This window comes from Arachis hypogaea, chromosome 13 (assembly GCF_003086295.3).
Source record: "Arachis hypogaea cultivar Tifrunner chromosome 13, arahy.Tifrunner.gnm2.J5K5, whole genome shotgun sequence".
Taxonomy (NCBI): Eukaryota; Viridiplantae; Streptophyta; class Magnoliopsida; order Fabales; family Fabaceae; genus Arachis; species Arachis hypogaea.
Window position 1 is genome coordinate 142,096,255 of NC_092048.1, and position 16,672 is coordinate 142,112,926.

The 16,672-nt window shown below is 36.1% G+C and overlaps 3 protein-coding genes across 3 annotated transcripts; 1 reads left to right on the forward strand and 2 right to left on the reverse strand.

The window, feature by feature from the left end:
* The first annotated feature begins 259 nt into the window (after nucleotides 1-259).
* On the forward strand, nucleotides 260-3,528 carry LOC112792406 (eukaryotic initiation factor 4A-3). Its single transcript, XM_025835642.2, has 8 exons — nucleotides 260-674; nucleotides 759-999; nucleotides 1,111-1,191; nucleotides 1,794-1,901; nucleotides 1,982-2,101; nucleotides 2,211-2,378; nucleotides 2,838-2,924; nucleotides 3,139-3,528. Exons 1-8 carry the CDS (start codon nucleotides 355-357, stop codon nucleotides 3,250-3,252), a joined length of 1,239 nt encoding a protein of 412 aa, XP_025691427.1. The 5' UTR covers nucleotides 260-354; the 3' UTR covers nucleotides 3,253-3,528.
* Nucleotides 3,529-4,015: 487 nt separating this feature from the next.
* LOC112792408 (UDP-N-acetylglucosamine diphosphorylase 2) lies at nucleotides 4,016-10,763 on the reverse strand. The gene is made up of 15 exons (XM_025835643.3): nucleotides 10,131-10,763; nucleotides 9,866-9,920; nucleotides 9,608-9,759; nucleotides 8,159-8,198; nucleotides 7,272-7,361; nucleotides 7,083-7,195; nucleotides 6,914-6,988; nucleotides 6,377-6,416; nucleotides 6,119-6,201; nucleotides 5,930-6,007; nucleotides 5,654-5,797; nucleotides 4,960-5,027; nucleotides 4,706-4,820; nucleotides 4,445-4,601; nucleotides 4,016-4,346 (listed from the first exon to the last, which is right to left on the reverse strand). The coding sequence occupies exons 1-15, from the start codon at nucleotides 10,299-10,301 to the stop codon at nucleotides 4,249-4,251; spliced, it is 1,479 nt and encodes a 492-aa protein (XP_025691428.1). The 5' UTR covers nucleotides 10,302-10,763; the 3' UTR covers nucleotides 4,016-4,248.
* Nucleotides 10,764-11,315: 552 nt separating this feature from the next.
* Nucleotides 11,316-15,255, reverse strand: LOC112792409 (3'(2'),5'-bisphosphate nucleotidase 1). The gene is made up of 8 exons (XM_025835644.3): nucleotides 14,954-15,255; nucleotides 14,579-14,654; nucleotides 13,788-13,861; nucleotides 13,494-13,699; nucleotides 12,667-12,874; nucleotides 12,475-12,573; nucleotides 12,216-12,369; nucleotides 11,316-11,947 (listed from the first exon to the last, which is right to left on the reverse strand). The coding sequence occupies exons 1-8, from the start codon at nucleotides 15,224-15,226 to the stop codon at nucleotides 11,784-11,786; spliced, it is 1,254 nt and encodes a 417-aa protein (XP_025691429.1). The 5' UTR covers nucleotides 15,227-15,255; the 3' UTR covers nucleotides 11,316-11,783.
* Between the last annotated feature and the right edge of the window lie 1,417 nt (nucleotides 15,256-16,672).

Consider the following 16,672-nt stretch of genomic DNA (forward strand, 5'->3'; position numbering starts at 1 on the left):
GTAAACCAAGTCGGAGACCACACTCCTCTAACGCTTGGGCCTCACAAACAAGCCCAACCACCGTCCGATTTTAGGTAAGCCCATTATCTCCGGTTAGCCAACGTAACAATAACATATTTTGTTTACCGTGTAAATGTCATAACTAATTATATATCTCGTTTACAGTATAAACGAAATAAGAATAAAGTATATTATTTATATTGGTAAATAAAATATTTTTTATTTATTAAAAAAACCCCAATTATATTTCCTTATCATAAAACAATATATTTACTTAATTTATATTTTATCAGCTTTGTTCGGCTTTCGCTTTCTGAGTGTGTTTTGCCCTGTTTCAAACTCGCTTCTTGCGCGATGGCAGAAGCGGTGGGGCCTTCATCGCCGGCGGCAATCGCGGCAAATCGTCGACGCGTGACGAGCGCGCCGGAGAACATCGACTTCGAGACGACGGAGGGCGTAAAGGCTATCGCGAGTTTCGAGGAAATGGGGATCAAGGAGGAGCTCCTCCGCGGGATCTACCAGTACGGCTTCGAGAAGCCCTCGGCCATTCAGCAACGCGCCGTCATGCCAATCATCCAGGGTCGTGACGTCATCGCCCAGGCCCAGTCGGGCACCGGCAAGACCTCCATGATCGCCCTCACCGTCTGCCAGCGCGTCGAGACTTCCATACGCGAGTCCGAACCCTAACCCTAATTCTCCAGTTATTACTATTATTTTCATGTGATAGATAATTGAGTCTTTGGAACTGCTTTTGATAGGGTTCAGGCGTTGATATTGTCGCCAACGAGGGAGCTGGCGGCGCAGACGGAGAAGGTGATATTGGCGATTGGGGATTTCATAAACATTCAGGCGCACTCGTGCATTGGAGGGAAGAGCGTTGGGGAAGATATAAGGAAGCTGGAGCATGGTGTTCATGTGGTGTCTGGAACTCCTGGGCGGGTCTGTGACATGATCAAAAGGAGGACTTTGCGCACCAGAGATATCAAGATGCTGGTTCTGGTGGGTTTGTGTTTTTTCTGATCTTTTTCGTGAGTTTCGTATTTGTTGTTGTGCTGGTCTAACTGACTGATATTTGTGTTTTTTTTGTTGTTTTGAATTTGATGATGATAGGATGAATCCGACGAGATGTTAAGCAGAGGGTTTAAGGATCAAATTTATGATGTGTATAGGTATCTGCCACCAGAGCTTCAGGTACTTGTTTGGGATGGAATTTACAGTTTGAAAATCTTATGTACTCTTATGTCACTATCCTTTTCATGTTGATAAGTCAGTATGACTGTTTTTTGGTTGAATCTAAATACAATGATTATTGTGCCCATAATATTAAAATGATTTATTAATATGGAATGGAGAAAATATATGTTTAGTTAATGATGCAATGGTATATTTCAGATTTGACCCATTCAACAAACCTCATTTAGTGGTGAAATGCTTTGTTACTTTTGTTGTTTTCTATATAGGCTATATGGCTTCATGTGTGTAAATAAGGACAATGAAGCAAGCAAGCCAGAGTTCTTAGTCAGAATAGTTTTAATGATTTATCTATGCAAACAGCTTGAAGCTTCAACAGTAATATGACCCTTTGTTTTGTGCTTGTTTGTGTATGCATCTGTTTGGGAATTGACTTTGTTGAGTTGGTATCTCCATGCTCCTTATAAAGTCGTTCAATGACGGGAAAATATGACAGGGTTGCCTAACATCTTTTTCAATTGCACGTCAGTTATAAGTTTCCAAAGCATGTGTGTATCATGAAGTATTTTGCAATCATTGAATCATTTAGTTCTTATGTGTAGGTTGTCTTGATTTCTGCCACTCTCCCTCATGAAATACTGGAGATGACAAGTAAATTCATGACAGATCCTGTAAGGATCCTTGTAAAACGTGATGAATTGACACTGGAGGTAATCAATGGTTATTATGTTACTTAAGTTCCTTTTGAGTCAGTGGATATTGATGCATTCCCCCTCCCTTCTCATCGCAGGGCATCAAGCAATTCTTTGTTGCAGTTGAACGGGAAGAATGGAAGTTTGATACTCTATGTGATCTTTATGATACCCTTACTATCACGCAGGCTGTTATATTTTGTAACACTAAGCGAAAGGTAAACAAAACTTCCAAGGTTTCTTAGTATAAGCATTCCATTAATAAAACTTTCAGGCTGTTATATGATTTTTCAGTATTGTTTTTCATCATTATGTGTTTTGGAACAGGTGGATTGGTTAACTGAAAAAATGCGTAACAATAATTTCACTGTATCGGCAATGCATGGAGACATGCCGCAGAAAGAAAGAGATGCAATTATGGCAGAATTTCGTGCTGGAACTACTCGTGTGCTAATAACAACGGATGTCTGGGCACGTGGCCTTGATGTACAGCAGGCAAGTTTTTATGTGTATTTCCTCTTTTTAGTGGCTTTCATTAATGTGTGCATTTTTAAGTCTAGTTGAATTCATTAGAAGATCTATGATTTATGAGATGCCTTTTTCATCAGATTTTAGACTGTTTCCTGGTTGAAAATTCTGCAAACAATTGCTCAGTTGTTGAAAAGTGGATTAGTATTTGTGTAGCTCTTGGGAATTTAGACTAATGATCCAATTGTCCAGAGGTGTATTGCCTTATTTGGTCCTGTCATTTCAAGTTTTTTGAGATTTAAATATAACTTGGTATTCTAATTCTAACTTTGACTCTACTTTAGGTTGCTCGTTTGACACTTTTGTATATTATATGAAATATGATGTCCTTTAAAATAGCATGAGCACTGCTGCTCTTCTAGCATTTAAGCTGTACATGGGAAGGTTACTCCTGTTATTGATTTGTACCTTTCCTTTGGTTATCAGGTTTCTCTAGTCATCAACTATGACCTCCCAAATAATCGTGAGCTCTACATTCATCGAATAGGCCGCTCTGGGCGTTTTGGACGCAAGGTATTTCTAATACATAAGCCGTGTTTAATAAGTCTGTCTTGAGAAGCCAATGAACGAGTATGGTTTTCCTTCTTGAACTTTGTCTTTATGTCAGGAAGGGTTTTGAGTTGTTTATACTGTTGATGCATGAAATTTTATCCTGCCATCTGTTGGATTTCCTATTTACAGTTCCTATAAGTTCACTTTAATTGACCCTTTTTTTTTTCATATGCAGGGTGTTGCAATAAACTTTGTCAAGAGTGACGATATCAAGATTTTGAGAGATATTGAGCAATATTATAGTACTCAGATTGATGAAATGCCAATGAACGTGGCTGATCTTATATAAAATATTTTCGTCTTGCGCTGTGCTGCGTGGAGGTAGGGATAGTGTGTTTGATGTGGTTTCTCTGCGTTGGGCTTTTTTTTGCATGTACAGTGGTTTGACTGTACCAGAGTAGCGTTTCTTTTTGTTGGCGTGGTGAGAATGAGATTTACTTTTTTAACTTGGTTTGTTTTGTCTAACGAGTTCTCTCTAACTCGAGGCTGAATAATCTGTAATTTGTTGGTTCTCAAGCTTGTCTGCATATACGACTAATGGAAGATCCTTTACTTTGGAACTTAATTGCGCTACACTGGTAAAATTTTGGATAAGATTGGTTTGGTCCTCTTTGATTTTTATTTAATTTTACTCCTAACGACTTTCATTAGTTTTATATTTAACATTTATTTTAATTATATTTAATGTTTCTAAGGGTAAAATTCAAACAAATAAATATCAGCGGTAATATTGAAAATAGAAATAAATATTGAGGAAATAAAACAGGTTTATCCTTCATTAATTTAAAGTGTTAAATCATAGAATTACAAAATTATGCATTTAGTTACAATTTCATAATCAATATATGCGAAAATGGAAAAAATATTCTTCCTCGCTTTTGCAATCCTAACCTGCAAATATATGCGGTAATTTCTTCACTCATTTTGAAAAGCCGTATATAAACGGGCGACTGGTTTCAAAATTGAAAATGAGTATGAACCAGTGCATTCGGTAATTTGAGAAATACGAGGAATAACGAAAACAGAGTTTGCATGGACATTGGACAAATAAATGCTCAAGTAAAATTTATGAAGCATGTACATTCCTCTGCAAATCTAAAACAAATCAGTGGCCAAAAATTATCCAAAATCAAAATCCAATGGAAATCAGATTGAAGAAGATACATATATATTGATACAAGTGAATATGGAGCTGCATACACAAATTTAATGTTGCAAGATATATGGAATGAAAACATGGTCATTGTTGTGTAGGTCACAACAAAGCCACTGAAACGACGTGGAACTAGAATGTAATCTCGCAAGGTGCGTGAAATGTTCTTCCTCGACATATAGGTTCCAGGTTTTCACCAGCATATGAACAGAGCGGTGAAACTTCAACACCTGAATGAGAGATGCGATGCAATGAAAGGAAGAACTAGAAAACATAAAGTTTCAAATATATTTCTACTCTCCGCTGCAATAAAAGAGGAAAAACTTACCAGTTGCATACAATGGCACCGAGTGTGTCAAGAAGCCACCTGCAGCAACAACCCAACGAGTATGGAGTCGTAGAACAAGGAGTTTTGCACTGTCTGGAGTGTCATAATTGGATCCATTTGCATTTTTCACTGGTGCAAATTCTTCCTCCCGTAATACCTGCACATGGAGTCATAACATGAAATAAATAATAAGAATAGCATCCTTAATCACCGGGAAAGAAATTGCCATGTCCCATGTGAAAATTAGAGAATTGTTATCACCTCAAAAAGTGCAGTTGTAGGAGCATAAGGAAATGCATCAAATATAAACTGTTCAAGTTTTAATCCCGTTGTATATCCATGTATAGAAGGGATTTTCTTCTCTGCAAGATGGTAACTGCACATAAAACCAATGCATGGTCAACATCTACAAAGAACATAGAAGATGGTAAATTCTGATATCGATACTGTTCTGAGGATGAGAAAAAAAAAATGGGAGCACAGGGCATGTGAAGGAAAGAAAGCAACAAACATACACGCTGTCTTTTTCAAGGCCATTCGCCACTTGGTTTAGAAAATCCAAGGTAAACATGTGTAAGCAGACCTGAAATCACAAGATTAATTTATACCTGGAAGACAATTGATACGCAAACAACAAAATAACAATCAATTGCAATCCCACTTGCATATGATGCAACAACAGTCTTACTATTAGTGGGTAGGCTACATGGATTAATAGAAACCACCGAGTCATTATCATGTGATATTTAATTATTTTATCAATTTACTGTTTTGGTTTACAAAGAAATTTTTGTGATATACACGAGGATGGGAATCAAATCACTGCACACGAGAAGTAGATGATACTTTGCACAAAACCAGATGATAATTTTCATTTTTGTAAGATAACCACTGTCTCCTACAGTATGCCTTACGACTATCATATAGTTTAAGATTGTATGAAAGCATAACTCTCCTGGATCACAGTATGTCACTCACTATCAAAAGTTGATATAGTGACTTTTACTCAATTAGGAAGTGTAGGGTGTTAATTCAGGAAGTGGTTGTTGATTTGTTCAACCACTTTCAACTCCTGCTTTTTTCCATTCTAGAATTTCTATAATATCATAGCTAGAATTCAATGGCAGTGATCCTCAATGATATAACAAAGCAAGTGCAGGAAACAGAAAGCAAGATATTATAAATAGAGCATAGAAGGACGAGACTAACATTACTCCAACAAAAACGAAGACGGCCAGTTGCTTGGTTGACTGCAGAAGCTAGTGATGGGTCCAACTCGCTGTATTCAACCACAGTAAGAGGTCCACCTTTACCTCGTCGTACAAACACACCAACCTTTTCTTGTGGATATGCCTATTACATTGTGACAAGATTTTATAAAGACAAAATAAAATATAAAGTATAAAATTAACTGAATCATTGATTAAAACATACTTATCATAAATAATTAGGTGCTAGTGAGGAAATAATTAATCGGTACGCTACCTTGCGGACAACTTTTGCAGCAGCAGCCACACCTTTATCGATGAAGTAACCTATAAAAGTTGGATCGGCAACTCGAACCTGTTTCACAAGATCATATCAGTACATCCATAGATAAAAAATGAGCAGTGACACAGAAATCTAGTTAGTTTAAAAGATAAAATCATAAAATAGGAAGCAAAGAACAATCACCAGTGCATTGTCAACTCCATAGCAATCGATATACTTGATTCCTTTTGAAGCCATATCCTCCAATAATTTGGAATATTTAAGAGCTGAACCCAAAAACAGGGAAGATATTAAGATAATATTCAATCTTGTTTGACCATATGTAAAATACTTAAAATATTTATATATTACTCTCCATGTCAGTCTTATAGATTGGAATATATAAAAGAGCACATATTCCATAAAAATAAAAAATAAAATTAGAGAGCACACGTAAAGTACCTGAATACACTCCACCATTCCCATCAGGAGACTTTGCCACCTGGTTTCAAAGTATAAATATTATACCTCGAGCTAGAATTCAAAGGAACTATAGTTTTTTTAGAAATAAATAAACAAAAATAAAAAGTAACTCCTAATATTTGGTATTACTTCATTGTTTCATATAAAGTATCTTCGTTCACAAGTTAAAAATGGAAACAAATGAACTCCTTCCCCAGTTGTTTGCATGACACGAGTTTAGTTCAACCAATATTACCAAATGCTCATGTTCTAGAATGGTTAGCAGTATTATTCCTTGAAAATTCAGTCAGTTTTGCAAATTATGACATGATCAAAGACTTATATCATTTATAAGCAACCATATGTTATAATATAAGCTCTTGGACCGTTATTTTCTAACCGAGAAAAAAGAAATCTGATTGGCAGTCAAAATTACGTGAACAGGAGACAAAGTTATTTCATCAAATTTGAAAGCAAAGAACGAGAGAAAAAGGACACCTAGCATGAATCTCAGTAAAATAGGGAGTGGAGTCATACCCTGTATGGAGTCTCCATAATAAATCTACCATCCTTGGAAACACAGGGGATGGTCCCCTGCTGGAAAAAGGTAACCTATATCAAAGAGGCATGTCCAAAGTAAGCAAGCAACAGTAAAAATGGGTAGAGATAGTACAATCCTGAGATTTAAAGAACTAAGACACCTTACCTGTTCTGCTTCAAGACCAAAATATTTATGACTCTCAAAGAATTTGCATGTCGCCTCATCAGTGAATGGACTGGTCATGATGTACCAGTGTATTTGTACAGAAGAAGCAGAACCTGCAATACATGGACCGATGAGGATGAGAAATAAAGTAAAACACGAATAAACTAAACCAAGATAAGTGAGACTTACTCTCATTAGCTTGCGCAGCTAATCTCTGTACACACAAAATCTTCTCAGCTTGAAGTTGAAAAAGTGATTTTCCAGAAGGAAGTCCAATATCTAAAATGAAATATGATTATAGATTAAAAAACAGATGAGTTTCATGATTTTACTCTCTAAGCACAATCTCAATAAAATAAAATGAAAATAATAAATTCGTAAATGAAAAGATAAACAGAGCCTTATCCAAATTTCAGAGAAATATAAATTGGAGTTATCCCTTAACAGAAACTTTGGCAAGACAAATTGGTCAGAAGAACTCAAAACAGATTAGAGAAAAAACAGTTAGTATTAAATGTTAGGAAAAATGTTAGTGGTCCTAGAATCAGAAATATTCAGCTGCTTCTACTTTAACATGCAAATATTATGTTGTGTATAATCATAACCCACCCATGTGCAACATTCAACTAACGTAAACTAAGGAATCTATATTGATTTTAAAGTGAGTTAGTGTTCTCTGCCCAAAGTTTAATAGTCTGGAAGATCCGGATCCCCCATGACTTCTGAACTTCTAGTTTAAAAGATCTTCCCGGGAAACGAAGGGGATAAACATCAACTAATCATGTGGAAAATTTTAAGCATTAACTAACCTACAAAAAAGTAAAAGATAAATATTTCAGGGAACATTTTTTTTCCACACATCAAGCGCCGATAAATTGATGAATACAATAGGAGGTGATAACTTTATTGTACTTCATAAAATTAAAATTTTAGACGGGAAGAATAAACTATTCAAACTTTAAGTAACTTTATAGATTTCCCATTCTAATAATATAATAGTAACAAGTGCCAACTGAAGCAACTTGAACTTCAAAAATTTGATTTCAATATCAATTCAGACAATGAGAAGTACTTACTAAAACATCCCTTAGGATCTGCACTTCCAAGCCGGGTCCCCTGCATTTTTTGTTTTGGTACATTCTCAAGTCAGCCACACAGAGTATGGAAAATTTAGCAGTGAAGAATGAGATTTAACACTACATAAAAAAAAACGTGTGTGGGAGTTAGGTTCGAAAATTGAGCATCCAAAAAATAAATAACACTAAAATATTGCATGATACATCCCATTCTTTATCAATTATTTCTCAAAATTTACTGTTGGACGTTGTGTTTCATACTTAAAAATAGAGCTTATAAATGCTCACTTTAGTGAAATAAAAATACCACTGAAATAGTATTCAGATTCAGATATTATATCAGGAAAAGTAAATTACCAAAATAACTTGATTAATGAAAAAGAGAAAGAGGAAAGAGGGGGGGAAGAGAATTTAGATAAGCGTGGATTAAAATTTAATTACTGGAGCAAATATTGCGGTATGTGCATCTTTATGCTTTTTTGCGGAATCCGACCACATGAGAGAGAGTGGGAATTGGGAAACGAATGCAAGATAAAGCAACTTTATCGTACTTAATGATTACACTAACTCCGTTAGAACCACCACTTTTTCATCAATTACGTTATTATTATAAGTGAAATACAGAAAAAAAGCTGCATCATATCGGCATATCGTAAAACATCAAAACGTTTACTATTATAGTTTTTTCTTTAAAAAATTTAACCGGGGATGGGAAAGCAGGTTCTTTTACATTTTTAAACATCTTTTCAGCCAATGATGTTGCTTTTAAGAAGAATCAATATGGAAGACCCACGATGATTAACTTGTCTCTAATGGAGAACAACCACAAAGGAGGTGGACATTATAACAAAATAATGCTGATAGAAAACTAAAGAAATCAAATTCCTCCTGATCTTTTTTCGTCACACAATATAAAAGAATGTTATATATTCCATCTCTCTGTATATTTCTCTTATACACTTTTCATTTTGTGTTAAAAGTCATCGATAAGAAATGAAAAAAAGATAAATAATCTGTCTCTTTATACCACACAAAAGAAGGTACAAAAAAAAAATGTTTTACAAAATAATACCCCTGTTAATGTAGTAAAGTTACACTAAAAAGGTAAACCAAACTCATCATTGCATATTTGCATATTTGTTTAGAATTTAAATACCAATTAGTACTTGGTCGGTGGGATGTAATATCCAGATAATTAGATATACTTTGGATCCTAAAATCATCATCGAAGAAATGAATTTAGTATTCGCCATCATAATTAAGATAACTGCTGCTATAGAGGAGGAGGAGGAGAGAAGAAAAAGGGGGGGGGGGGGGGGAGGTTGGTTACTGAAATACCTGAATATAGCTTAATAATGACCTTTTTACCATTCAAAAATAAATTGCACCAAAGTATGCAATGACGTAAACAATTAGTATTCCAAATTTGCAATATACATTCATTGATACCTGGCCACCGGATAAAAGCAATACAGCTACTTTGCCATCGGAAATGGCCTTCAAGCCCATCTTCCACCATCTCTCCCTCTCCTCCTGCGTTCTATCCTCCACCGTCGACACGCTGCTCTCTGGCACCGGTTCAATGGCAGCCGTCGGCAGCCCTGAATCATCCATCATTAATCCGAGCATGCATGCACGTGAAACTCACGTGGTTGCAAACATCCATACGATTCAAAAAACAATAAAATCAATTATTAAACCAAATACCTTGAGATCGAAGCGAGCATCGTATAATCCGGTCAATCCTCGAAAGATCTAAACTCTGCAGCACGCAACAACAGATTAAATCAATAGAAAAAAAATCCAGAACAATTCGAATTACTCAACTGATCCAGAAAAAGAAAACGAAAACCAGAATATGCAGAGCTTCGATTCGGTGAACTGAAACCGATACAGCAGCAAATCGAATGTGAAAGGAGCACAAAATCTAAGGCCAGGTCCAAAAATAGAAAGAAATAAGAATGTAATTTACCTCGATATCCTTGACAAGAGAGTGGCGCTCGTCAGGAGTGAGCTCATCCCAGAGGGCAAAAGCGTCTTCCTGGCCATAGTCCTTGAGCCTCTCAAGGAGAGGCTGCGGGGGAATAGGAGTAGGGGAAACGACGCCGTTTGCTTCGAATCCCACCGACGACGGTTCCCTCATTTTGTTATTGAGATTTCAGATCTCAACAATAGAGCGTTGAGTGTTAATAAGTGTATGGTTGGGTTTGTTGGTTACGGATACTCCAACACAAAGTAACACTATTTGTTTTAGTGTTTTTAGTAGTAGCCCTCGCCAGGAAGACAAGAATCAAATCACTAACCACCTCTCTTCCCCTCCCAACCCTCTCCACCTGAATTTCCCCATTTGCCCCTCTTTTTCTTCCTTTACGGTAACTCTGTAAGATATGGTTATTCAACACACGTGTCACAATTTTATGAATCCCAAAATGATGACATCTTCAGCATGTAACACAACTATTATTTAATAAAAAATTTATATTTATATATTAATTAATTTTGACTCTTGTTTCATATTCTTTGCTTCAAAAGACACGACTGGTTCATCCCTGAAAAGATTCTTTATCTTTAGCTACTGATAGCTCTCGTTGAGCTACACATTAGCGAGTAGCAGCCACCAAACAGTGGCACTAAAAATGACTTTAAGAGTAGCACCTACCAGAAGGATGCATTTTATTTGCCAGAACAAAAGAGTGTTTTGGAAGTATCTTAAGTTGATAATTTTATCTTAGAAGCAATGACATTACAATAATTAACAATATTGGTATTTGCGGGTGAGGCAAAAGCATATGTCAAATATATTATACGGATATGCTCTTTGATTTTATCAAATACTATATAACATGACATGGCCCACTTCATTGAAATTCCAATCACCACCCTTTCTCTATCATTGCACATTTTCCATAAACACTTAACACACGTATGAGTATCACACTTACTTTAGACAGTAATAAAATCTTTAAAAAACAGGACAAAGCATTGCATGCCCAACGCTGTCACGTAGATAAAAGTAAAAATTTACATGCAATTTTTTTTATTTTTATATAAAGTTAATATTTAAAATCATTAAATAATTTGATAAATTTGACTAAATTATTATTTAACAATTCTCAACTATTAACTTCACATAAAGACAACTGCATGTAAATCTTCATTCGTAAATAACTAAATATAGTATATCAAATTATCAACAATCAACAATTCATTCATACATAGAAGAACCCATGGCGCATCCCTTTCTTATCTAGGATTCACAAGAATTCTCCCCAACATAATCTTTCAAGGTATATATGAAATGAAACGGTTGATAATTTCATGCTTCATGGTTCACATTTTCTGGTTATGTTATTGAAGGTACTAGTTTATTAATGGTATGGTAAAAGATTTGGAGGAAAAATGAGAACATAGATGGAGAAACAGAATCTCCATAAACAGATTAAACACCAGGAATATTTCAAGACAATACCAGAAGCAAAAACCAGAATATTAATCGAGTTGAATCATGCATCTAGTTTCTTCAGATCAAGTGTGAAGTATATAGCTCAATTGAGGGGAGATCCCATATAGCTGGAAGCAGGAGCTGGCAACCATAGCAAGCTCTATTGTAGAACATAAGCGGAAATCACAAGGATGAAGCTTTCTCATTGAGGGCTTCTTTAACTGCTCTCAGAAGTGATGGCATCAGTTTCTGGTTTGTAACAATAATACCAGAGGCTACATCAAGAAACTTTCCTTTCGAGAAGTCCAAAGGGTTCCCTGCAGCATCTGTGACAATACCTCCGGCTTCTATAGAAGTCGAATTCGTCAAACAAATGTGTACATGCATTTAGTAGAAGACATAATCAATTTGGAAGATTTTGAAAACCATGCAGGAACCTAGATATTGCACTTATAATATGTGAATGGAAGTCAAAATCTTCAGCATATTCAACCACACTTGTGGGTATATATGCTATTAAAATATTAAGTTCAACAAATATATTAACTCATCTTCAGAGTGTAAACCCAGACAATGAAAAATAAAAAAAGATAGAAAAGAAATTAAAACGCGCACCAGTTACAACAATGCTGCCAGCAGCATGATCCCATATTTTCTCACGGTATCCTTTGTGAGGGAAACGCAAATATATGGCCCCATCTCCTCTGGAAAGAGCTCCATATTTTGCTTGACTGTCAATTCTAACTGGAGGAGCTTTGACACCGAGTTTCTGTTTATGGTGACATCATGTTAAACGAATTACTACAGATCTTCTTTTCGAGAAAGCAGATACGTAAAAAAGGATAAATGTTTTTGAATAAAGACAGAGAAATACTTCTGCAATGGAGCTAGACAAGTCATGTGATGAATGTGCTGCTTCAAAAGATTCAAAAAATGATGCTTCTTCTGGATTCCCAGTATCAGTGACATGCACCTGGATGTGATAACAATTGTCATACAGTAAGATAAAAATGGTCAAGGACACCATCAAAAGTGTCAAATAATATACTATTCAATAAGCACCAACCTTAATATGTGTTGAACCATTCAATGACTGCATGTATGCTCCATCACCTACTTTAGCAAAGAAAAGACAACCAACTTCATTAGAAGAAGACTGCTGATTATTGCCAATGGATGTCAGTGGAAGATTTGGACAAGCCAACACGCCCAATACAACCTTCCCTTCATGAAGTAAACCTAATGCTATGGCATATTGATCTCCTCTTACAAACCTATAGTTTCATTTCACAGGCATTTAGTTACACAATGACCCAGTATTACAATAGCAAAGCCACATTGCAAAGTGAAACAGATGTTGGTTGCAAATTATGAAACTAATGACAAAAGGGAACCATAGAACCAAGGGTTTAATGATGATAGTGGGCAACGGATATAAACACAAGTCTGGGATTATGTTTTATAATTGTAACCACACCATGAGCTTATATCTTAAATCTTTTTTTAACATGGCCAGTGATTTCAATTTTCAGCAATCAATAGTCATCTAAGGAAACTAAATTGTGTATTTCACAAACCTTGCTGTAAACTAAAATTGAAAATGTCTGTCAAAAATAAAACTGTCTTCGTAAAATAAAATGAATCCGAACCTCCTTTCCTTAATTTCTAGTCAAAGTAACATCTTGGATACTTAAAGCAAAGTTAATAGCAAAGATAATGACACTTCATAAAATTTATATATTTAGGATATGAGATATTTCAAACAGGTCCATGCTAAATGAAAAGCCTAATTTTTCAGGAAGGGGAACAAATGAAATTTAGACATGCTGAGACAGCATATACACTATATCAGATTTAGGAAGCAGGGAAGAAAAAAGAAGGGAAAAAACTTGCCCTTTGGTGCCATCAATTGGATCCAAAACCCAGTGCCGTCCAATAGAACCACCTTCAGATTTACCATTGTCAATGGCCCTAAGCACATCTTCTGTTGTTAAAGCAGTAAACCTATCAGACTCTTCACTGGCAAGAGTATCATTGACAAGTTCCGTAATACGCTTCAGTGTTTCCTGGCCACTTTCTTTACGAAGATCCCCTGAATCCTAGAGTATAAACTGGAGTTTACATTCAAAAATAGAAAATAAAGTAGATTCTGTATGTCCGAGAAATCTGTAAAGTTTACAATTTCACCTCCTCAGCTACCAATGAAAATGGTTCAGAAGGAAGCTCTCTCTCAAGTACAAAGCTAACCAAGGCTTGTGAACCTGTAAGCCATATGTAAACAACACAGAGGTAAACCTATCAAATCTGCATTTCTGGTAAACCTAAATGAACAAATTAGAATGGAAAATACCAGCAAAAGTCATAAATAACTTTCTTCAAGCTGAATCATGTTAGACAGAAGCCGAGAACATATAGCATTCAAAACTGAAGCTTCAAGTAGGGATTCAAATTGTAATTCTATAAGACTGTGTTTGGAAGGGAGACAGATTGAATTAAGTCTCTGTATTGTGTTTGGTGTAAAATATACTGGATTGAGTTATGTCTCAGTATCATGTTTAGTTTAAGATAAATATTGAGACTGGGGTAGATTTGAAAATTAAAAAGTTAAATGAGAATATTTCTAGAAAGAAATGTTATAAAAATTTCAATCCCCGGTGTCACTGTACTCAGTCTCTGAAATTTTGTATCCCGGGACTGAAATTTTAGTTTCAGCCTCTCATCACCAAACACAATACTCAATCTCAGTCTCCCGTCTCAGTCCCAGTTCTAGGAAACAGTTGCAGCCTAATGGAATGTCCACTTATCTAAACACATGAATCAGCTTGTTTTGCTTAACATAAAATTTACTGAAATACTTGTGGTTATGCATTGAGTCATACTAGGTACATTTGAAGTCTAGTAATTATAGGCTATCAAAATCAGTGATTGCAGCAAAAATAAGCAATCTTGATCATGCCTTGAGATGTAAGACAACTAACCATAATCAGCCACCGTGACAGGACTTTTGTCAGATTTTGAGTGAACATCAGATTGCAAAAGAGCCTTTTGTACTTTCTGTAACAAACAAACCACACAAGCAGCAATCAGCATCCATTGAAAACAAGATCACTCATTCATTCATAGCAAAGTTCTGTTATAGGGTTTGGACAAACGATGGGCTTGAACACACACTTTATCAATTGACATAGAAAACTGTCCACCCCAATACAAAGTATAGCAATGCTATTGCACAATAAACAAATCGAAATTTCAGTAAAACGCACACCCATTAGCAAAGTAAAGATTTTTACAGAAACCCTGAAGACTAAGATGCGAAAAGATTGCAACTTGAGTGGGAAGGAATTGTGGGGTACCTGGCAGAGACGAGCGGCGAGAGTGGCTGCTTTTTTTGCAGCAGCGAGCTCCTTGTCGTAAGGCATTGAAGAAGAAGAAGCAGCTAGAAATGGTGAGGAATAAGAACAGAACACGGAGAAAGGCCTTCTTGTTCCCTGAGGAGTTGCAGATATGGTGGTGGTGATGATGGGTTGGTTTCTGAAATTGGTGACACAAAAGCAGCTGCAATCACTTGTTCTTCCACTTCCAACTGCTCTTGCTCCTAGCCAACGCGTGGGTGTACACATTTTCATTTTTATTTTTTATTTTTAAGAAAAAGGTGGTTCCGTTATAGTAGTAACATTTGCATTTCACTCATAATTCCCATGCCTTGCTTTCTCTCTGGCCCATCCATTTTGCTCTCCAAATTTCTTTCCTCATCCATTATCTTTTTGTACAATGGCGGGCCAAAGGGCCCAAATGAGAAATAAAAAGTAATACGTATAAGAAAATAGAAAAGCCTGTTCAAAAAAATAGTAGAGCCATGGGAGTATGAATTTGATAAGTTGATAACTAAGGTTGTGTTTGCCTCTTTTGGTGATGAAAATAGAATAAAATAAGATAAGACACTTAAAATAAAATATAAAGAATAGAGATACAATATTTAATATTTTTGTATTTTATTTAGTGATAAAGTAGAATAAATTATGAAAGTATAATTTATTATTTTTTTTTATTTAAAAAGTTTGAAAAGAAAAATACAACAACAACAACAAAGCTTTGTCCCACTAAGTGGGGTCGGCTACATGAATCAAACAACGACATTGAGCTCTGTCATGTATCATGTCTATAAAGAGACCGTTTACATATATATCTCGTTTGACCACCTCATGGATGGTCTTCTTAGGTCTTCCTCTGTCTTTTGTCCTTTGTATATCTTCCATCTCATCCATCCTCCTAACTGGATGTTCTATCGGTCTTCTTCTCACATGTCCAAACCACCTGAGACGCGATTCAACCATCTTTTCCACAATAGGTGCTACTCCAACTCTCTCCCTTATATCTTCATTCCTTATTTTATCCAATCGCGTATGACCACCCATCCATCTCAACATCTTCATCTCTGCCACACTCAGCTTATGTTCGTGCTCCCCTTTAGCCGCCCAACACTCCGTACCATACAGCATAGCCGGTCTTATAGCGGTGCGATAGAATTTACCTTTAAGTTTTGAAGGCACTTTTTTGTCGCATATAAAACCAGATGCACTCCGCTATTTTGACCAACCTACTTGGATCCTATGATTTACATCCAGTTCAATCTCTCCATTATCCTGTATGATGCACCCAAGATACTTAAAACTTTTAACTTTTTCTAGGATGTTTTCTCTAATCTTCACCGCTATATTGTGGTTTTTCCTTCTCAAACTGAACTTACATTCCATATATTCCGTCTTGCTACGGCTTATGCGCAGACCATACACTTCTAAAGCTTCTCTCCATAACTCCAACTTCTTATTTAGGTCTTTCCTTGACTCTCCCATAAGGACGATATCATCAGCAAAAAGCATGCACCATGGCACAGGCTCTTAGATGTGCTCTGTGAGTACTTCCAAGACTAATGTGAAAAGGTATGGACTTAAGGATGATCCCTGGTGTAATCCTATACCAATAGGGAATTCCTCCGTCACACCACCTTGAGTCTTCACACTAGTTGTGGCCCCATCATACATGTCTTTAATTGCCCGAATATATGCGATCCT